General features: G+C 37.2%; 1 protein-coding gene across 1 annotated transcript in view; it reads left to right on the forward strand.

Annotated features, from left to right (window-relative positions):
* Positions 1–5,837: 5,837 nt before the first annotated feature.
* The window catches only part of LOC107667881 (uncharacterized), a 42,831-nt gene continuing 27,676 nt past the window's right edge, over positions 5,838–20,992 (forward strand). Inside the window, exons 1-8 of the mRNA XM_016459617.1 lie at positions 5,838–7,946; positions 8,107–8,224; positions 8,499–9,006; positions 9,104–9,550; positions 14,745–14,936; positions 16,303–16,383; positions 17,405–17,517; positions 17,607–17,665. Coding sequence (XP_016315103.1) covers positions 5,838–7,946; positions 8,107–8,224; positions 8,499–9,006; positions 9,104–9,550; positions 14,745–14,936; positions 16,303–16,383; positions 17,405–17,517; positions 17,607–17,665 — 3,627 coding nt within the window. The remainder of the gene's footprint in view (positions 7,947–8,106; positions 8,225–8,498; positions 9,007–9,103; positions 9,551–14,744; positions 14,937–16,302; positions 16,384–17,404; positions 17,518–17,606; positions 17,666–20,992) is intronic.

The raw sequence follows: 20,992 nt of genomic DNA on the forward strand, positions 1-20,992 counted from the left end.
GAACTAGTTTTATGGTCCATTCAACTAAAATGTTTTAATTGGTTGAACATTTAGAAAACTACAGCAAATTATGTCATTTAAAATTTAACCATTTAGCCTACTCCATGTGTTTCATATGTTACCTCAACTAATATTTATTATTTGGGCATCATAAGAAATTGCTGTGGAACTAGTTATTACATTTTATACTGAGTTTAAGAAAATTATTAACTGGTGTCTATCAATCACTAAAAATACACACATTATAACACATAATAGCCTTTATTTAATAACAATCTGCATTTATAACATTTGTCATACAGTCTAAACATGCAGGCTCAAAATGATAGTTAACCCAAAAATGAAAATTTGCTGTTAATTGACTCTCGGGCCATCCAAGATATAGGTGACTTTTTTTCTTCAGTAGAATAGTAAAGGAGTTTTTTAGGCAAAACCATTGTCTTTGGTAATTCATAAACTGCACACCTGTAGCTGGCAGTTTTTGAGATTCAAAAAAACATATACAGACAAGACCAAATTACCAAAGGCTCCTGAGGACACATTGAGGCCTTATGATGCTAAACAATCAAAAACCAGCAGCCACAGACGTGCAGTGTATGAATCACCAATGATCACCATTTCAGATAAAAATCTTTATTGTTCTATTGAAGAAAAAAAGTCACTCACATCTGGGATGGCCTGAGGGTCAATAAATTAACAGCAAATGTTCATTTTTGGGTGAACTATCCCTTTAAAGTGCTCCAGTTGTCAAACATTGCATTTGTAATACAACTGTAAAATTCACTTTAAACATTTGATTAATGAACTTTAAGGCTAAACAAGTTAAACATTTATAAATATTACTACTGTTCACAATTACATCTTTAAATTGAGGCAGAAGTCAGAAAATAATGAACTAGGTGTTACAGTATTTATATAGTATATACTGTTTAACATTTAGAAGTAGCATATATATACATAATATTTACTGAACCTGAGTCAAGTCATCGTTATTTATATAGCGCTTTTTACAATACAGATTGTGTCAAAGCGGCTTTACAGTATTAAACGGGAAAATAGTGAAAATAGAAAAAGGCTGCAGCAAAGTCAGATTGTGCAGAGGACTGGTCTGGTTCGATGGCCATCTAGGCGACATGGTCTTCGAAGGGGATCTGTCTCTGGGGCTCATCTAGTTGTCCTGGTCTGTGCTGACATTTAGGGCTGTAGGGGTCGTTTCTAGGTGCTGATCCACCATCTGATCTGGATACAGTCTGGATCTGGGTGGCTACAGTGACCTCAGAATAAGAATGAAACCGACTAATATTAGCGTAGATGCCACTGAGAACAATAAAGCACATTATAATTGTAGTAAGCACTCTAAACATTTACACATTACCTGGAATGAAGACAATAGTCTTAAAGCCCAATCCCAATTCTACCCCTTAGCCCTTCCCCTTTCCCCTACTCATCCGTTTCGTGCGTTCACGTGAAGGGGTAGGGGTGTCTCGATTCTCTTTTGGTTGGAGGGGTAGGGGTAAGGGTAAGGGCCAGATAGCCCTTCAAACGAAGATTTTTCGGGACCACACTTCAAACGAAGGGGAATGAATTATCTCAGCGTAAATCGGCTTCAGCGGCAACATGGCTGCCCGAGAGAACAAAAAGACACAAATGTAAGCATGTTTTGGCATTAATAAAGATTTTGACGAAAAGTAATCATTTGTTTTATGTTACATTCAATCGTGAGTTCATATTTACGGTCATGTTACTCAAAGAAATGTTTGCAAAAAATCGCTAAAGTTTGAGAGAGAGAGATGAAAGTTGCATGTATGCGCGTCTGTGCATTTCTCATTTTAGAGAGTTTACTTCAAAAACAGCGATTTTATCCTCTTGTTGCTGGAAAATATAATGTTGTGATTCCGTATTTAAACTGTTATTAATAAAAGTCGTGGGGCAGCGTTGACAAGTATAGGTGTGTGTATTGTAGGAGCTAGACGACGATTCAAAAAATGTTTTCAATTTAAATTTAAATGCAAAAAATTTAAATAATGCCTTTTAAATCATTTACAATGTAACAATATCAGTTAATTAACCTTTTTTTTTTGGCGCACACAAAAAAAATCTCATAAACCATTGCACAACACGGAGCATTTACTGTTGACTGTGTTCATTTGTTGTAAGGATTTGTAACAGAACATGTACATTTCATATTACAGGTCTACCTTAAACAGCATAAACATAATATCAGAATATAATGGTCCTGCCTATTGTTTATAAATACCGGTGAATTTTTACAAATTGATTGATCAATTGTCCCAATGTTTACTGAGCCACGGTTTTCGCCAGTGTAATATACAAGCCACATAAGTCCAATTTTGAGTCTTCAAGAAAGTACAGTAAATAGTATCCACTTTAATATCATGTTGTCTTAAGCGTTCAGCTGGCCGTCCTCTAAAGCAGAATCTCAGGACTGCGGTCAGATAGTCATGCAGAGGCTAATATTAGCACAGATCCGGCTCTGTGCCTGTTGACATTAGAGATGGTTTCTGTGACGCTGTTTAATAAGACTGTGATTCTGCCTGTAAACATGCAGAAGTCACCAGGGGACCGCCGATACCCGAGAGGGGCCATTACAGCTCTTGAAGTGTCTCATTTTTTCCTCTATGACTGTTATGTAAAGTGTTTGTGTTACAGGTGGTTCTGTTGTTATAGTGAACTAAAACTCACTCTCAGGTGTAATTAAAACCCATAAAATGAATCTCACGAAACCTCTCAACATGCATTTTCCTTTCATATCTTTCAAGTAAACTGCACAGGGAATTTTGGACAATAATAAAGTGCAGCTGCCTGTGATATTTAGCGAGGCCTTTAATGAGGAAGATTATAATGGACAGAGTAAGCGAGCTGGTGATAAAGGTGTGAAGGTGTCTGTTTAAATGGCCTCGACGGCGCAGATGGTTTTCAGTGAATTAACTGAGATGGCCTGTAATTCTCCTGCAGTGCAGACGGATGAGTGAGTATTTTTGGAGAGAGAAAGTCCAGGGAGAAAATGAGTGAAGGAGAGAGGGATGATATTGAGAGCAGAGTTATACTGCAAGAATTGACAAAGGCTTGTGTGTGTGTGTGTGTGTGTGTGTGTGTGTGTATGTTTTTGCTTGTACACGTGTGTTTTGATACAGAGATGCACATTTTGAAGAGTGAGGCTGCAATGGACTCACTTATCTCATGAATATTAATCAGGTCAATGATTTATTATCAAATTTTGATAAGAAGATGTGCAAATTGCTTAAACAATTAAAGCAATAGTTAACCCAAAAAAAGTAAAATGCATCGGTCATTATTTACTCCTCATTCCAAAAAGACTGTTCTGTGCGCTCAAATCAAATGCACGCATAAACACCTTTTCCCAAAGCATAAACTTTACAACTTCTTTACAACAATGTGTACTCAGATGTAAAGTTTGCTTTGATATGTTGCCAGTTTAGTAGATGTTTCCACCACAGAATAAAAAAGGTAAAGTTTTCATCACACAATTCTGCCCTTTTTGACAAATATGAGAAAAAAGTAGAAATTGTGAGATATACAGTTAGAATCGCGAGATATAAAGTAAACAGTCTAAATTGGGAGATAAAATGTTGCCATGTGTTTTATTCCGTTGCAGAAACAAACAAACTAACAAAAATCTGTATTGTGAGGAATTCAGAGGGTAAAAAGTTAGAATTGCGAGACATAAACTTGGAATTGAAAGAAAAAAGTCAGAATTCTGAGTTTATACAGTATCTCTCAATTCTGTTTCTTGCAATTTTGACTTATTTTTCTTAGATTTGCAAGAAACAAAGTCCAAATTGTGAAATATCAACTTCAGTTGTGAGGAAAAAATCCAGAATTGTGAGATGAAAAGTAGTAATTAATGTTTTGAGAATCATTTTATATCATAGTTTTTATTTATTTATTTATTTATTTATTTATTTTATGTAGTTTATGTAGTTTCAGACTTTTGAGTACTTTTGAATGTGCACAGGTCATCCAAGGCATTGTAAATCTGTAGCAAATTAGTGTTCAAGTTCAGCTGGATCATATTGACAAAAAAAATGTATGTATAGCTTAAATGCATAAATGTTGTTATTTCTAATAGCTATCAATGGAGAAGGATATTTTTGGGTCCAGATGGTGTTGTTACGGCATATACCAGCAGGGGCTAACTAGGGCATGCTAACCAGCAAAACCTTGACCTGGTCTAGACACCAGGCATGTACTTTTAATGCGAGCCAGCAGAAGTACATTACTTTCGGTTGTGTGGGCTTACATTACGGCTTCCCTGTAAAGAGCCTTTCTGGGAGTAAATGGTGCCAGTGGAGGTTTTCATTTTGAAAAGTAAAAGGTTGTGTGCATGCATGCACTGTTTTAGAGGGTCTCACTGATTGATTGTTGACATGAGAGCAGCTTTCATTTATCCTTGTGCTGCAGCAGCAAAGTCAATGACATGCACCTGCACTTTCAGAAGAGCATGTTAGTGTATGTGTGTGTGCAACCCACATGAGAGATCCTTCAGTCAATCACCAGGCGTCCCAGAGGCTGCAGGAAGCACTTTTCTAGAGCAGTATCATATTTCCAAGTAAAATAATACACATTGCTTATTTGTATTGGTGCATGTGTGAAAATGTATGGAGCACTTGATTCTTATTGGTCAATCATGGCATTCTGCATATGCTGTATGCCCAATTCATGTCGATTTATTCCCTTATTTGAAATGTCCCTTACATGTTTTGGGGGAAGGCATATCAGTATTCTGTTCTATATAAACGCTGCTAATATTTGTAGGCCTGAATGGGAGTTTACTGTATGAGTCACTGAGGTTTAGCGCATGACGTAAATCTGTATGTGTGTGTGTAACCATGTACGATTTTAGGGATTAATTTCTCTGCTACGCAAATAAGCCCATCCCTTCATGCAGATGGTCAATTTGGCATTTCTCGAACAGAATGGCGTTGTTAAAAATAAATATTGTAAAAAGCTAAAATACCTTCAGTAGATTTCAAAAAAGTATGACAATGAAATGCAGTCTGGAAGTCTCTTTTCAGTGGTGTATTTAGTCTCTGCTGGAGAACATTCCCTCTGTTTGTTTAGTATTGGAGCGCATTGGTTAAATTGATGGGTGAATGATCGAATGAGTGTGTCATCAGTGAAAAAAAAAAGAGTCAGATGACCGCTGCCGATATAATCAGGTTGCTGCATCTCTGTAATTTAATTTCTACTGATATGTCATGATGACTTCTACTGATATGTCATGACCGAGAAATTTGCTCTATTTCTCTGCCATGTTGCTTTGGTTCACAAGTTTTGGATCTTGGAGCAATTTTAGTTGTCCTTACTCCTTACAGGCCCTGTTTAGCAATTAATGTTAACATGAAATGACACAACCCATGATGTACCATGATGTAAATTTTTTAAATAATTTTTGTTCGTATAACTCTTGTTCGTACTTTGAAGTTGTTTCAAAGTAGCTTTACATGCATTAATGACATCAGGTTTAAAGCTTTAAAAACTTGAAAAAGCCAAGGCTGACTGTGGCAAGGAAAAACTTCACAAAATGTATGTGTAGCACAATTGCAATTTATTAATTGTCTGCCTTTCTCCATGTGTTAGGTGCAATGGTCCATGCCATCTCCGTCTGTAGTAGCTGGTCTGGCAGGAGAGGGTATCTGAAGAACGGCATCTCCATGAACTAAAAGTACACTCGCAGACAAGTCACAGGAATTCACAAACCGACCAGAACGGAAAAAAGTATCCCTGTCTCTCCCTGTTTGTCTCTTCTTCAGTTTTCATCACAGTATCTCTTTGTGTTGTACTGTTATGACGCCATGTCTCAAACTGGGAAAGTCCTTCATTTGTATGTGGAGGTGAGATCCCCACCAGAGCATGATGGAAAAGGTAGTTCCTGTGAGACGGCTGTGGAGCAAGACAGTCCCGTTGAAGCTTTGACCAAATTAGCACAGGCGGCATCTGGGTTTCCCACACCACCCAGCAGCACATTCAAGCCAAATGTTAGCTTCAGACTGCAGCCTTCACACAATTCTCTGGATTCCCCTCAAAGACGTAGCATTCCCCAGCAGGAATCATTCCAAGAAGTGTCCTCTGGCCTCAATAACAACATTGACAGTAAACTATTAAAACATGCCCACTCGTCAAACTCTGGACGGACATCTGGTCCTGAGACACCTTGTCGAGCATGCAGCCATCACAAGAACTCTAAACCAGTGCAGGGACAGAGGTCTGTGGTCACTTTCAGCTACATTGAGAAGGCCCATGTAAAAACCGTAGAGAGTCTGTGTAATAGTCCGGGTGGAATAAAGGAGGTTGCGGCTTGCCCACGTAAGAGGTGTAGTGACCCAGTGTGGTCACAACCCGCGGAATCTACCTGCAATAATAGTCAATTTCACCAGCGTATGGGTTCTACTTTGGATCCTATCGGTCAAGCTGCAACACAGCGAGCCCTTAAGGAATTTGGGTCTCCCCAATTGAGGTGCAAGTTTTCTCATTGCTCAGACTGGAGTCCGGAGTTTCATCAACGCCATAGAGAACGATGCCAGTCTTGGGCAGGCCCACCAGTGCCAAACTGCAGTGCCTACCGCCATGATCCTGACCCAGGCAGGGTAGGAGCTGCATGTGGTGTCCCCAAAAGCCCAGCATCAGATGCTTTCTCATCCCACAACAACCAGCAGAAATCCACCTCCAGGTCCCAAGGATGCCCCATGCAGAATCTCCGTTCAAAGCAAGACTGCTCCGCTCCAGTCAGTCAAAGTTGGGGAAGCCGGGCTGAAGACGGGCCTCTGTCAGGGCAAAGGACCAGCCTCACAAACACACCCACTCGTGGTTTGAACCAGCTGAGTGGAAGCAATAACTCCTCAGCTCTGAACAGCCCTGAGATAGCCCGCAAGATTGCAGAAGAGGCCACCAAGGTGTCAACAATTTTCAACGAGGTCCGAAGTTCTCCTCCTCCCGTTGTTTTTGGGCGTTCGTCTAATCTAAGCAGCACAAACTATGGGTATCCTTCTAGAGAAATCCAGTCCTTACAGCAGAGTCCAGTGCAGCATTCGGCTGTCAAGATGAACATACCTGTGCATGAAGACTGTTCTACGACAAATGGGGTTCCTCCGCACCTGCATGAAGCACCAGCTACTAAGAGCTTGGATTTAAGAGATGACCTGGCCAATCACTCATTCTGCTCTGTCCCAGATTCTCCAGCTCTCCCATCTCGTCTTCTTCGTACAAATCTGTCCAAAGCAGACGTGTGTTCTCCAATCCGAGATCCTCGTCAGCTTAGAGCTGACCTGCCAGTCTCTGACAGCCCCACTTTACACCGTCACAAGCCTCCACAGTACACTGGAGAGGAGGTGACATCTGGGGAACCCTGGTTTCTGGACGAGGAGGACTGGGATGACCATGTCATCGCAGAAAGCGTGGAGATCTCCAGGCGGTTGTTTATCGGTCAGAGTGTGGACGATTCTCCGGTTAGTTGGACATCTAGACAGCAGTGGAAAGAGCAGGCAAAGAAAGATGAAGGGAAGTTCAGTTTGTCAGAAAAACTCGAAGGTAATCTCAAGAGCAGCAGTCCAGTGTACAGAAAAAGCGTTAGAGTTGAGGTCATAGAACGAGGAGAGGTGAATGTGAGCAATTCGGTATGTGGAGCAAACCACAGCCCTGGGGAAAGTATAGAGGAGATGACCAGGCTAACACAGCAACAGAGACAGGCAGACTGGAGGAGAAGACAGGCTTTGCTTCTAGGGCTGGTAGTATTAGAAGAGGGGGAGAGAGGAGAGGACGAACAGGGGTTTGGAGATCACCAGGGTTTGGTTGGGTCATCCCCGAGCTCTAGTGGAGTAACGGGAAGCCTAGGAGACAGAGATTGCATCTCACCTGAGTCCAGCCAGAACAGCAACCAATCAGATCACCCATCATCAGGAATACAGGTGAGCCCCTGTTAATGCTTGAATTCTAGCTATGTTCATTACAGTGCTTTAAGAACAGTTTGAACAAGTTCCTTCTGATGAATGAGGCCCTTTGTTTGCAAGTACATCGAGTTCACTGTTTATTATAAGCTAATGTGTTTATTTTGTGTGGGTGTTGCAGTCTGATGGCGGTTCTTTAGTGCCAGGTCCATCTCTGCACTGTCAGAAAATTGCTCGTGCCAAGTGGGAGTTTCTGTTTGGCACTCCAGCAGAAAACACTGCCAGCGAACAAGAGAAGAGTGAGTAGCCCGTTGACCTCTTTAGTATCAGTTTTAATGATCACTTAGATTCTGTCATTAGCAATTAAGTGCTGTTTTCTAGGATTATTTTAAGGCAGAAATATGTTTAGATGGTTTCAAGTGTATGAAAGTGTTTGAGTGTTCTCATATGAAAGTGGAATAACACTACAATATCACCGAGCTGAAATACAGTCATCAACAAAACATTGTCAGTATCCATTGAACCAAACTGATTAAGTTCGTAGCTGAATAAATATTTTTGTTATCCACCTAGATGTTCCAGAATCCTCTACAGCTCCACCAAGTGGCCACTCCACCCCAATGCCACCCTCATATCTGCCATTGGAGGAGCTTGCTCTCAGAGCTAATCATGATGTCCAACACGTGGAGGTGGAGCTAGTGACTCCGCCCCCTGCCACCCCAGGCACCTCCCCCAAAACGGGCATAATTCGGCGAACTTTGAAATACTCCGAGACCGATCTGGACGCCGTTCCTTTACGATGTTACCGGGAGACGGACATAGACGAGGTGCTGTTAGCAGAGCAAGAGGATGCTGACTCAGCGTTTGGAAGTAACCGAAGTGTCATGGGAACTTCCTGTGCTGGGAGCAGCCCTCTAGGAGAGATGCCGAATGAAAGAACAGATGGACAGGAGGATGGGGAGGAGGAGGAGGAGGAGGATGTTGCGAGCTGGGTCACTGTCAGGATGCAGGGCGATGTGAGGAGGCTGTTGGCTGATCAGCGAGATGAGGAAGAGGAGTTTTACAGCATGATGCTAAAGAGGTGGGACGTGGCAAACACACATTTATCTTTTTAAGAAACTGTTAAACGATTCATTATGGTTCAGAATATCAGAAATAACAAGTCTATCATTTTCTAGGCCTCAAGATCATTTCAGTAACAACCACCCAGCTCTAAAATCTCCCATCCTGGTCCGTGGTCCTCGCAGAAGGTCCGGAGACAGTTTGGACACGTTCAGCCGGCATTTTGAGAACATCATGGAGTCACACCGTGCCAAGGGCACCTCCTACAGCAGTCTGGACAGTCTCGACCCTCTGACCTCTAGCACTCAAACTGTCCTGACCTTTGACCTCCCCACACTGACTCCACAGGTGCTGGGTCAGATCTACCAGAGCGCCCGGCAAATCGTGGAGCTCAGCTTTGCGCCATTGGCACACGTAGAGATGCCCAGCCTGTCAGAGTCTGCACTGACGATAACAGGGGATACGGATGCCACACGGGCGCCATCCAGCGAACGTCTCAGCAGCGGGTCCGACGACCGCAACGGACAAAGCTGGCAGAGTGACCCACCACTTTCACTGCCCAGGTTTGTGTAATTTTCATCACTAAAGTGAGCAATTGTATTTTTTGGGTAGGAAAACTTAGTAGTGTGCTCTGGTTGTAAAAGGTCACCTGTGTAGTATGGAAGTATGCCATTCTAAGGGCTTGTCCAAATACTCACACTTGCGGTTTTGGCCACTTGAGAGCACGTGCATGCAACAGGAAGTAAGTGCACAAGACTGTCCCAGGGCTTAAAAATGCTAAAGCTCAGTGCCCTTAAAGGGTTAGTTCACCCAAAAATGAAAATTCTGACATTAATTACTCACCCTCATGTCGTTTCAAACCCGTAAGACCTTCGTTCATCTTCGGAACACAAATTAAAATTTTTTTGATGGAATCTGAGCGCTGTCTGACCCTGCATAGACAGCAACGCTACTGAAATGTTCCCAAGTCCAGAAACGTAGCAAGGAGATCTGTAAAATAATCCATGTGACATCAGTGGTTCATCCGCAATTATATGAAGCTACGAGAATACTTTTTGTGCGCAAAAAAAATGACTTTATTCAACAATTTGTCTCCTCTGCATCACCCTGGTGCCATTTTGGAGAATATCCGCTGGACATAAACAGCATATGCAATTGCAATGAACTAACCCTTAGTGAACTAACCCTTTAACACACACTAAATCCACACTATTTCGAACACCGCTCTGGAGCAGTATGCGAGGCAAAGTTTATCCCATCATGCATCGTGTTCTGGAAATAAATCTTGAAACTTTTTGCAGAGAGGTCGCGGAAACCTTCCCAGTGTAAGTTACATATTAATAATAATTAGATATTACATATAATTTGGTAGTAAAGCAGAAAGTATTGCACATTGTATTTGTGCAAAGATAAGTATGTTTATTTTGTACAACATTTGCAACAGCTTTTTATCACTTAATTACAAGCACCACAATTGTTCAGTTGTGTTGTCTGTTACAGACTACTGAACAGACATTTAGACGTGTATTTTAAAATGCAAAGTATTGAAAATCAAAACAAAGCTCTGTAAATGCTTGCATTTTTAAAACACTATAAGTGTGTCTCATTGGATGATGAAAAGTTGTTGTCTTTGTGACCACTTGAACATTTATAATATATGTTATGTCATGTAAGTAGACAAGTGGTCAAGACCTCAAGTGTGGCTATTTGGACAAGTCCTGAGTATACCTGGCCTACTAATATGTTCTTTGCAATGGCTCAGTTTTTCCAGCAGAGGGAGTATTCAAGCAACCATTTCTTTTGAAGTAAACCATACTGCATTTTTGTTTACTATGACTTGAGTATTGGTGAATTTTTAGAAAACTGCCAAGAAATGTTCAGGTTATATTTCACCCCATTATCATAAGAACGTTTTGTGAGATTGATGTGGAGGTTACCTGATATATTACCCCTAACAATGGTTTAGGGTAACTAAGTAATCAATATAAAATAATTTTTAATATTTTATGTATTTTATTTATTATATAATATATGCACATTCCATTTTCAACTTGGTTTGACAGGCTAGGGGTAAATTGCTTGAGGTGGATTCTAAGCAATATTTCCTTTATTTATCCAAGTGTAGCTAATTTACTGCATAATGATTCTGAATGACCTATTAGTCTGTTGGTTTAACCTTTTCCATCTGCTGTGCCTGTGACTTGACTGCAGGCTGAGTTTAGACAGAGGTGTGTGTGTGCGTGTGCGTGTGCGTGCGTGTGTGTGCGTGTGTGTCTGTGTGCGCGTGTGTGTCTGTGTGTGTGTGTGTGTGTGTGTGAAGGACAGGCTAAAGGCAAAGCCGATTGCTGGCAGAGAACAGAAGTTACTGCTGCATGGATCACCATGGAGACCGAGAAACCCAGGAGGCTGGGAATAGTTTGAGAAATTATTAGATATATTTTCACAGTCAGAGGAATGTTGCTCCATAAATATTTATAGGATGAATATTATGATATGTTCCATGTCTGTATTTTGTTTTTGTCTTATAAAAAAAAGTTAGCACGTGTTGTAAATGTTATATGTGTTTGGAGGCACAGTGCAGCACTGCACTGCAATATTACACTGTCATCCTGTAGTGGCTAAAATAAACCACTAGGTGGAGATAGGTATTCATAAGTGCTATTTGCAAAGGTAGAATCAAGCATATTAGAATTAAAAGCATCACTATTGCAATTACCCGTATTGATTAAACCACACATTTCATCAGAAAGTATTGTATAGAAAATCCCTATGTTGGTTATGGATCAGGTGCACCAGTTTAAGTACTAAAATAAAAACAACATAATGGATTTGCACTGGTCAGCCAACCTATGAATCAATCAAATCCTTAGTTGTCTTATAATGAATGCTCATTTGTTATGCCAATTGTGTGTGTTGTTCATTCGGCATGGCAAGAACAGTAGCAGCATTGTGGAGGTGCTTAGCCAAACGTTAAGCCCAGTGGCACAGAAAAACCCAACCTCAACTTTTCTCCCTTTCACTCTTTCATTCTATGTTTTGACTGTGTTTCCCCTACGTAGGTGAGAGTACAGAGAAAATAGTATAAGGTTAATCATCAAGTGGATTGTATGTGAATATACACTACCATTCAAAAGTTTGGGATTGGTAAGCTTTTTTAAAATGTTTTTCAGAGAGGTCTCTTATGTTCACCAATGCTGCATTATATTTGATCAAAAATACAGTAAAAAAAAGTCAAATTTAGATTTTAGATTTTTAACTGTTCTCTATGTGAATATCTGTTAAAACTTAATTTATTTCTGTGATCAAAGCTGAGTTTTCAGCATCATTACTCCAGTCTTCAGTGTCACATGATCCTTCAGAAATCATTCTGATATGCTGATTTGCTGCTCAAGAAACATTTCTAGTTATCAATATTGAAAACAGTTGTGCTGCTTCATATTTTTGTGAAAGCTGTGATGCGTTTTGTTTTCTATCAAGTCATTTCTACTGACTCATTGGATGTTTACCGCAAAATGGTACTGCAAAGTTTTAGGACTGACAGCCACACTTACTGTAAATGCAGAAGTAAATACCTTTAAGTGATTTTAGTTGTAGAATGTGGCTGTCACACTGATAAATAACTAAACTGTGTGTACAGAGAAAAAGGAGTGTATGTATTCGTTAACCGTGTGTGTACGTGATCAAATGACTCATTAATTACTTTATCACTATTATAGAGAATCATGGGAGAGAAAACAAGTGGTTTGTACATTTTAAAGTGCGTGTGAACTGAGGAGACAGTTCAGGGAGACATTGAGAGATGTTACATGCCACACTGAACTGAGAAGGTCATTAGAGCGTCAACAACATTCACAAAGAGAGAGAAAGCAAGCAGTGGGAAACTCATTGGGAAGGAAGTATCTGGCAGGATTGGAAGCTTAACAGCTCCAGGATGGATTGAAATTTCAGGATCTTTGGAAGAGAGAGAGATTTAATGACTAAAAACAGATTAATTCAGTCACAAAGAGATTCAAACAGCAGCATTGGTCTCATAGAGATGTCCTCAAACACCTGAGGAGATACTGAGAGCGCAGTCGCTGGACAAACGGCTCAGGTGAACTGCGAAAAGTTGAGCATTAATTCAAACATGGCTCAGAGAGTCACATCACAGAGGCGTTTTGGCAGAGATGGTCTGAGGAAAAAAGCCCACTCAGTGTTTTGCTGGCATTGCTCTGCACTGAAAGAGAGGAGCGTCCTGACCCGCTGTCACACACCGTACAGGTAGAAACTGTTTGGACAGGATGCAGATCAGCACTGTATTGCTGTATTAATTTGTCAATGTCCTAATGAATGTAATATAGCTGCAGAAGAGACAAGCATAACTGTTGTTATTGCTCATTATTTGGTATTGTAAAACTAGAAACAACCCAGAACACCTACAATGGGCAAACAACACTCACTTTTGAGAATCGTAATAAAATGTTCAAATGGTTACAGTTAAGTTGTTTTTATTAATGCATTTTTTTTTCTCTTTGGGCCTTACAAAGCTATTTCTTCTAAATTGTTCCCATTTCCTTCCAGAAATATGGGACGGTGTTATTTTAGTTGCTATTATTACTATTATGGTTTTTGTCGATATCTTGAATTAGATTTGATTTTCTTTTTTTTTATTTGTTTTTGTCATTTTTATTTCATTTCTATTTTATTTTTATTTTCAAATGCGTGTATATAGTTTGAACTAAATTTCAGTTTATTTAATTTTAGTTCTGAGAAATTTTGCCTTGGCAACTAGCTGAAATTAAATGTTTTTGTTTTTTTTTCATTTGTTAATGTTTATTATGTAAGGTTTATTTCAAGTAATTAAAAAAAAAAAAAAAAACTGATGGCTTTAGTTTTAGTTTCAGTCAACGCTAATAACCCAGATATGGAGTAAATATTTGTCGTGCTTGTCTCTTTAAGAAGCGTTTCTGTGCTTCCAGACATCTTTGTTTGAGTTTCACACATTTCTGCTCATGGTTTGTTTTTGGTGTGGATTTAGTGTGAGTCACTGATAAGAAGGGGTTAGATGAGGACTGCTGTCCCACGTACATTTATAGAAACCAGAGGAAATCAGATCAATAGGGCGCAATAACAATTTAACACAACTACAAAATGGAAATGATTTCTGACTGTAAAGCTGTTTGTGGTTATAATTTAGCTTGGTTAACACGATGCCAAAATCCCACAGATACTACAGTTACATCAATGTTACATCATATTTCATTATCATGGCATTTAGTTGAATGTAGTTTGAAGAACATTTGTTTAACAATTTGTTTTTGGTCACTATGTAATTCCCATACTTCAATTTGTAATGACTTTATGATTATATTATTGAAAATGTGGAAAATTATAATATGGAGGTGTGTCAGAACTCACCATATATTTTAGTAAGCTTATCTTATAATGGTTTTTGTGCTTCTTATAGGAAAGTGCCAAGGTACATCTTGTATGAGATGGTGCGTCCTAGTCTATTTCTGTTTTCATCCTTTAAAAAAGCTAAAGTGGTGCAGTGGTTCTGTAATGTACTGAGTGTTATGGTATGAATGATTATCATGCTTATACAATGTATTTGCATGGTACTTAAAGTTACCATGAAAAAACACCCCACATTATTTTCATTGAGAAAATGTAGTTCAGGATTTGATTGTGGTGGAAGCGTCACGTCACCAGCTCGGCTTTCAGAGGTCATTATTGGCTTCAGCACAGCAGAATGATGTTATTTGTGTGTTTGTTCAGAGAGAAATCTCCTCGCTTTGCTGCGGACCCAGATTTGGATCAGGAGCTGAGCGAGCGTTTGGGTTTGGGCAGTAATGACACTCTCAGTAACGGTAACCTCGCTGATCTGGACTCTGCCAAACGTCTGGCCAAGCGGCTCTTCAACCTCGACGGCTTCAGGAAGTGCGACGTTGCACGTCATTTGAGTAAAAAGTGAGTAAATCCTCTTCAAGCGTGTTATTTTAGTGTTATTTAGTATTTCTAGTCTTGTTACTTTATATATGTGTATATATTTATATATATGTATATGTATGTGGTACTTTACAATAGTTTTATTTGTTAACATTAGTTAATGCATTAGCAATATATTTTTACAGCATTTTTTAACGTTTGTTAATATTAGTTAATAAAAATGTGACCCTGGAGCACAAAACCAGTCTTAAGTCGCTGGAATAAATCTCAATTTCGAAAAATTGACCCTTATGACTGGTTTTGTGGTCCAGGGTCACAAATGTTAATGTTCATAATAGTTCACAGTGCATTAAATAATGTCAACAGATACAACTTTTGATCTTAAATATATTAGTAAATGTTAAGATTAATAAATGCTGTAGAAGTATTTTTTTATTGTTAGTTCATGTAAACCAGTGGAGTTAACTAATGTTAACAATTTTAATATGCGAGTGAATTATATAGAGTGTGTGTGTGTGTACATAGACAATTTTTCAGTTTTTCTTTTCATTTAAGTTTACATTTGAGTTATTTTGGTATGTGCTTTCTTTGTTTTAGCTTTTTTTGTTTTTGTGTTTCTATTTAGGTTTAATATGTTTTGAGTTCATTTTTAGTCATTTTTTGTACGTAAACTTATTTCAGTCAGTTGACAAGGCAACATTTCAAATGTTCATTTAGGTTTTTCATCAAGATGTTTTAATTTAAAAAATGTAAAGTTTTTCATCTAAAATTGTTGTTATTTCAGCTTTATTGCATTTAACAAAATGATTTTTAATCGTTTCAGTTAACTATAACAATAACACATATCTTAGCAATACATTATGCTGTAATTTTTTTTTCTTTTGTATTCATGCATTTTTTTTATTTTTTGTTTTAATTTTATTTATTTTTTTATGTCAGAAGCGGAGCAAGTCATTACATGTTTCTGAACACAATAATACTTTTTTTGGAATAACATGCGCTCCTGTATTGTTCACAGTAAAAACAGTAACGTGTTAGAAATTAAATGCAGTCAGTTTTGATTTCATGTTGACATTTAAGTTTGAGCATCTTCTCTCTGACCTTGTGGTTTGACCATCTCTGTTAGTCCTGTGCCGGTCTCTGTGCCGCTGTTATATAAAGCAGGATTTCATGCAGCTTTTATTCTCTGACTCTGCTTTTATTGCTCACAGCATCTGTACTTTAAGAGCTCTTCTCTCTCTGACAGGTGCATCATGGGAATGTTCATCCAGTGGTGAATCTCTGACAGGCCTTGGTCGCGTCTGTCACCCTTCCTCCCGTGTCTCCCTTGTTTGTTCTTGCATTGTCATCCTCTTTGACTGTCTTTTCGTATCTGACTCCTTTTTAGCAATGACTTCAGTCGCCTGGTGGCAGAGGAATATCTGCGCTACTTCAATTTTACTGAAATGACTTTGGACCAAGCACTAAGGTCAGCACATTAAATATGTCAATGAAAAATGTTTTTCTTTTTGTTTAACTACAAACAAAAATAATTATTATTTAACTAATGTTTTATGTTTTATAAGAAAATACTCAGTATATTATTCGGTATATTCTTTAGAATATTACTTCATTTTAGTCTTTCTACTTCAAAATGTCACATTTAATTCAATGTTACATATGTTTTTTTGGGGGGGATTGTTTTGTACTAGCAATTTCGAAGTAGTTTTTTTTTTCTACAACAATTTTTTCAGTGCATTAAACATACATATTTTATAATATCACAAGTGATGCTACTAGGGGGGTTACTTTTACTTTTTTAATACTTGAGTACAATTTGAAGTTGTATTTTTTTTACTTTTACTCAAGTATGTTTTTGACCAGATACATTTACTTTTACCTGAGTAGAATTTTCACTAAGTATCTGTACTTTTACTTGAATAGAATTTTTGAGTACTTTTCACACCTCTGCTTTAAATATACACAAAAATGTGTGTATACATGCCCACACACACACTATGTATGTATATGTGTGTGTGTTCATATTCTAGATTCTGTTTTTCTATAAATTATTATGTTTATAATTGTTTATAATTAATATTAATAAGAAATAATTTACTAGTAGTAATATTTATATTAGTAATACTAAAGTACTAAAAAAAAAATAATAATAATTTGTCAAGTAGACAACTGGTCACTGGGGTTCCTCAGGGATCAGTTCTTGGACCCCTCCTCTTCTCCATATACACGACATCACTGGGTCCCATCATACAGGCACATGGCTTCTCCTACCATTGCTATGCTGATGACACACAGCTCTATCTCTCATTTCAATGTTGTCAAGTCAATTTAGAAATACTTGACACCTATATCAATTTTAGCATTTTACATTTATATTTAATTTTCACTTGCATAAATTGTTATCATGACATTGGCTTATAATATTTTTTCATCATTGTGTGTTAATGTCAGGGCATTTGTTTATTACTGTTTGTGTGTTTTTTTTTCAGGGCATTTCTGCTAGAGTTTGCTCTGACAGGTGAGACGCAGGAGAGAGAGCGGATCTTAGCACACTTTTCCCGTCGATATGTGCAGTGCAATTCATCTCTCACGCTATCTGAAGGTACAGCTCTGTCTCAGTGTGTGTGTGTGTCACATGATAAAACAGTCTGTACAAGTGTAAATCTGTATTTGTGTGGTTGTATCTCACAGACGGTGTCCACACGCTGACCTGTGCTCTTATGCTGCTCAACACAGACCTGCACGGCCACGTGAGTCAACTCTATCAAATCACCGTATTATCACTTCACCACACAGACAACAGTAATGCAGGGTCAAATCTTCATCTCAACACACATCCAAGAACATGCACTCATGGTTTCAAAAGACTGAGACCAAATTTTTCCAGTTTAATACATTTTTTAAATGATATTGTCAGCATTACAATTTAAATGAAAAAGTCAATAAAATGTACATGAACTTGAATCCTCAACACAGGCAGCAAAAGGAGACACCAATCACTATGTTAGTGATTTTTATGTGCTTTGTCATTTTTATAGTTGTTTTTTTACATTCCTATATCTTTTTTTTTTTTTTTGTTTAGTCATTTTAGCGCTTCAACTTATTTTGTTTCAATATTTCTGTTTTTGTTTGTTTTTTATTTTTTATGCTTTTCATGTAATATTTATATTTTATTTTGTGTGTTTATTTTTATATTTCTATTAGTGCTATCAAACGATTAATCACGTTTAATTGTTTCCAAAATAAAAGTTTTTGTTTTCATATGTGTGTGCTATTTCAGAAGAATATGTTATGTTTATATATTAAATATATTTTTTAAAATATAAATTATATGAATATAAATATAGACATGTAAATACATGTAAACATTTTCAAAATATATACTGTATGTGTGTGTATTTATATATACATAATAAATATACACAGAACACATATTATGCAAACAAAAACTTTCATTTTGGATGTGATTAATCGCGATTAATCGTTTGACAGCACTAATTTCTATACATTGTATTACTGATTTTAGTTCTTCAACTTAAACATATTTCAGTAAGTTGTGAAGGCAAAATTTTTCATTTTAATTTGCTTAAATTTCATTTTATTTTATATGTCTTAGTTTTCTCTTTAGCTTATTTTTGTTTTAGTTTTAGAAATTTTAGTACTTCAACTTTGCTAAACTTATTTCAGTTTTTTTTTTCTAACTTTCATTTAAGTGTTTTTAAATTTAAGTTTTACATCTAATATTTATTTTTATTATTATCTTTAATTTCATTTAAGCTTCATTTCAGTTACCAAAAACTAACCAAATAGTTTAAAGTGTAGTTTTAATATACATTTTTCTGTACCATTTGAGCATGTGAACATGTCACAATGCATTATGCATTTTCTTCTTGTAGTTTTCCTCTGAAAATGCCAGGGGGGAAATGATTTTTAGAGCAGCATTTTTTTATTTTTGATGAAGTAAAATAAGTTGCTACCATGTTGCTGACTGATATGATTGTCTGACTTTTAAACTCGCATCCATGTGATAGTTCTTATGTCACAACTTATGTTTTTAAAGGGCTTCAGAGATCATGTTTGACGTGTGTAATTTATGTTATAGAACAAAACATGAAAGTCTGTTATCCGCTAATCTATCCTGTAGCCAATTAGTCTTCCGGCTTGGCCTACAAATTGACGTCAACAGCTCTATATGCTCAGAAATACTGTTGCAAACAATAATTCTGACTTCTATCTCAGTTTGTAAGAACAAAATGAATAATAAAAGAAAAAAAAAACAGAATGGCTCTTAATGTAACTGTGTGGAGTGCAAGCTTCAGCACTGGAAGAGGCAGAGAGATGGACGTCTGGAGGGATCTGTGGTCTGTCAATCACTGCTGATGTCTGTCTGCTGGCAGGATATTTAGTGCGGCTCCTGTGGTTTTGTTAAAGGGTTTAGGGCCGTCAGCGAACACATGACGCCTGTTATAGACCAGACTCGCTGTCGCCATGGTAACAGGTTTATGGTCCTGATGAGAGCTGTGAGCGATTTCAGCTTTCCTCTGATGTAACTCCTCAGTCCACAATATCAGATGATGTATTCCAGAGCCTTTCTGCAGCTCCAGACATGCATATATTCATGCTCTCGCAGCTTAAATGTAGGACATCTCATGCTGACTTTCAGAGGCAGAAAATGCCCGACTCTGACATCTCACCTGAAAATGTGCAATAAGTTACAAACTTACACACTTTTTGAGCACCTTTTAATGCATCATAAGCCAAATCTGGTGACGAAATGTCCTGGAAATATTTTATAACAAGAGTCTAAGGGGAAAAGGAAGGAATTTTGGTTTCCATAAATAAAATTAGGTTTATTTTTAAGTCCATTAAGTTTTTCTGCATTATTGTATTGTCTTCATGACTATTAAGCACATTTTCTGCCAATTTCTTATTGCCAAAATGTAAAGAAAATCACCTTGCCTAATGCCTATTTTTCGACAATTTGTACAAACTAATAGATTATTACATATACTAATGCTACAGACAGACAGACAGACAGATTAGCTTTCATTTTATTTAAGTTTTGGTCATTTTAGTTTTTCAAAAATTACAAATATTGTTTTTGCAAATAAATAGTTTTTTATTAAAAAAATAGTATCAAAATATAATATTTTTTAAAAAGTATTTAATATTATGTGTGTGTGTGTGTGTGTATTTAATAATATTTAATTATTATTATTGTTGTTGCTTTATAGAAGTAAGAATATTTTTCACACTACAGTGGGAAATATTGAAAAAATGGGATTAATTGCATTTTAAATGTCACGTGTCATGCAAACAATGTAACAATGCTATATATATATATAATTGTCATTTATTGGTTTATATTATTAGATTAGTGCTGTAATGTCATTGGTAGGAAACGGGGGATGTTTTGCTTCCATTCATTAACCCTGCAGGCACATTCTCAACTAATCAGATGAGTTCTTGAGTTAATACTAATGAACTAAACGAGGTTTAGATTGGTTTCAGGGCCGAGAGCGGCTGCGCCGTGTGTTATCTGGCAGGAGATGTTTTCAAGCTGCTGCAGGACTTGAACAATATTCACTATTTTTTAAATAGAAAAACAAACAAACAGGAGTAAGAATATTTTTGCATTAGTGGGCTACTGGGAAGGGGATTTTAAATGTGCGTAAGTGTCATGAAAATAAGCTCATCATGCAAAAATGAAAACTGTATTAAAGAAGTTAGATATTATATTTTATATATAATTTTGATTTGATTTTATTTGATTTTGTTTTTCAGTAGTATTACAGTAGGAAAAAGTTTTAATTTTAAAAAGAAAAATGTGCAAAAATCTAATTAAAATCCTAATGTATATTTACAATTTGTAAATTTTAAATGGACAATTATGATTTTAATTTATGGTTTTAATTTTAAAAAAAAAAGTTCTTATTTTCATGACACAAGAAAGAACATTTTTGTATGCATTACATTACAATGTGCTTAATTGTCATGGTCATAATAAATATAATGTAAAAAATAAATGTGCTTGTGTCATGTTTATTGTCATATAAATATGTATCTGTGTGTGTATA

The sequence above is a fragment of the Sinocyclocheilus anshuiensis genome, unplaced genomic scaffold (assembly GCF_001515605.1).
Source record: "Sinocyclocheilus anshuiensis isolate Anshui unplaced genomic scaffold, SAMN03320099.WGS_v1.1 scaffold493, whole genome shotgun sequence".
Lineage (NCBI taxonomy): Eukaryota > Metazoa > Chordata > Actinopteri > Cypriniformes > Cyprinidae > Sinocyclocheilus > Sinocyclocheilus anshuiensis.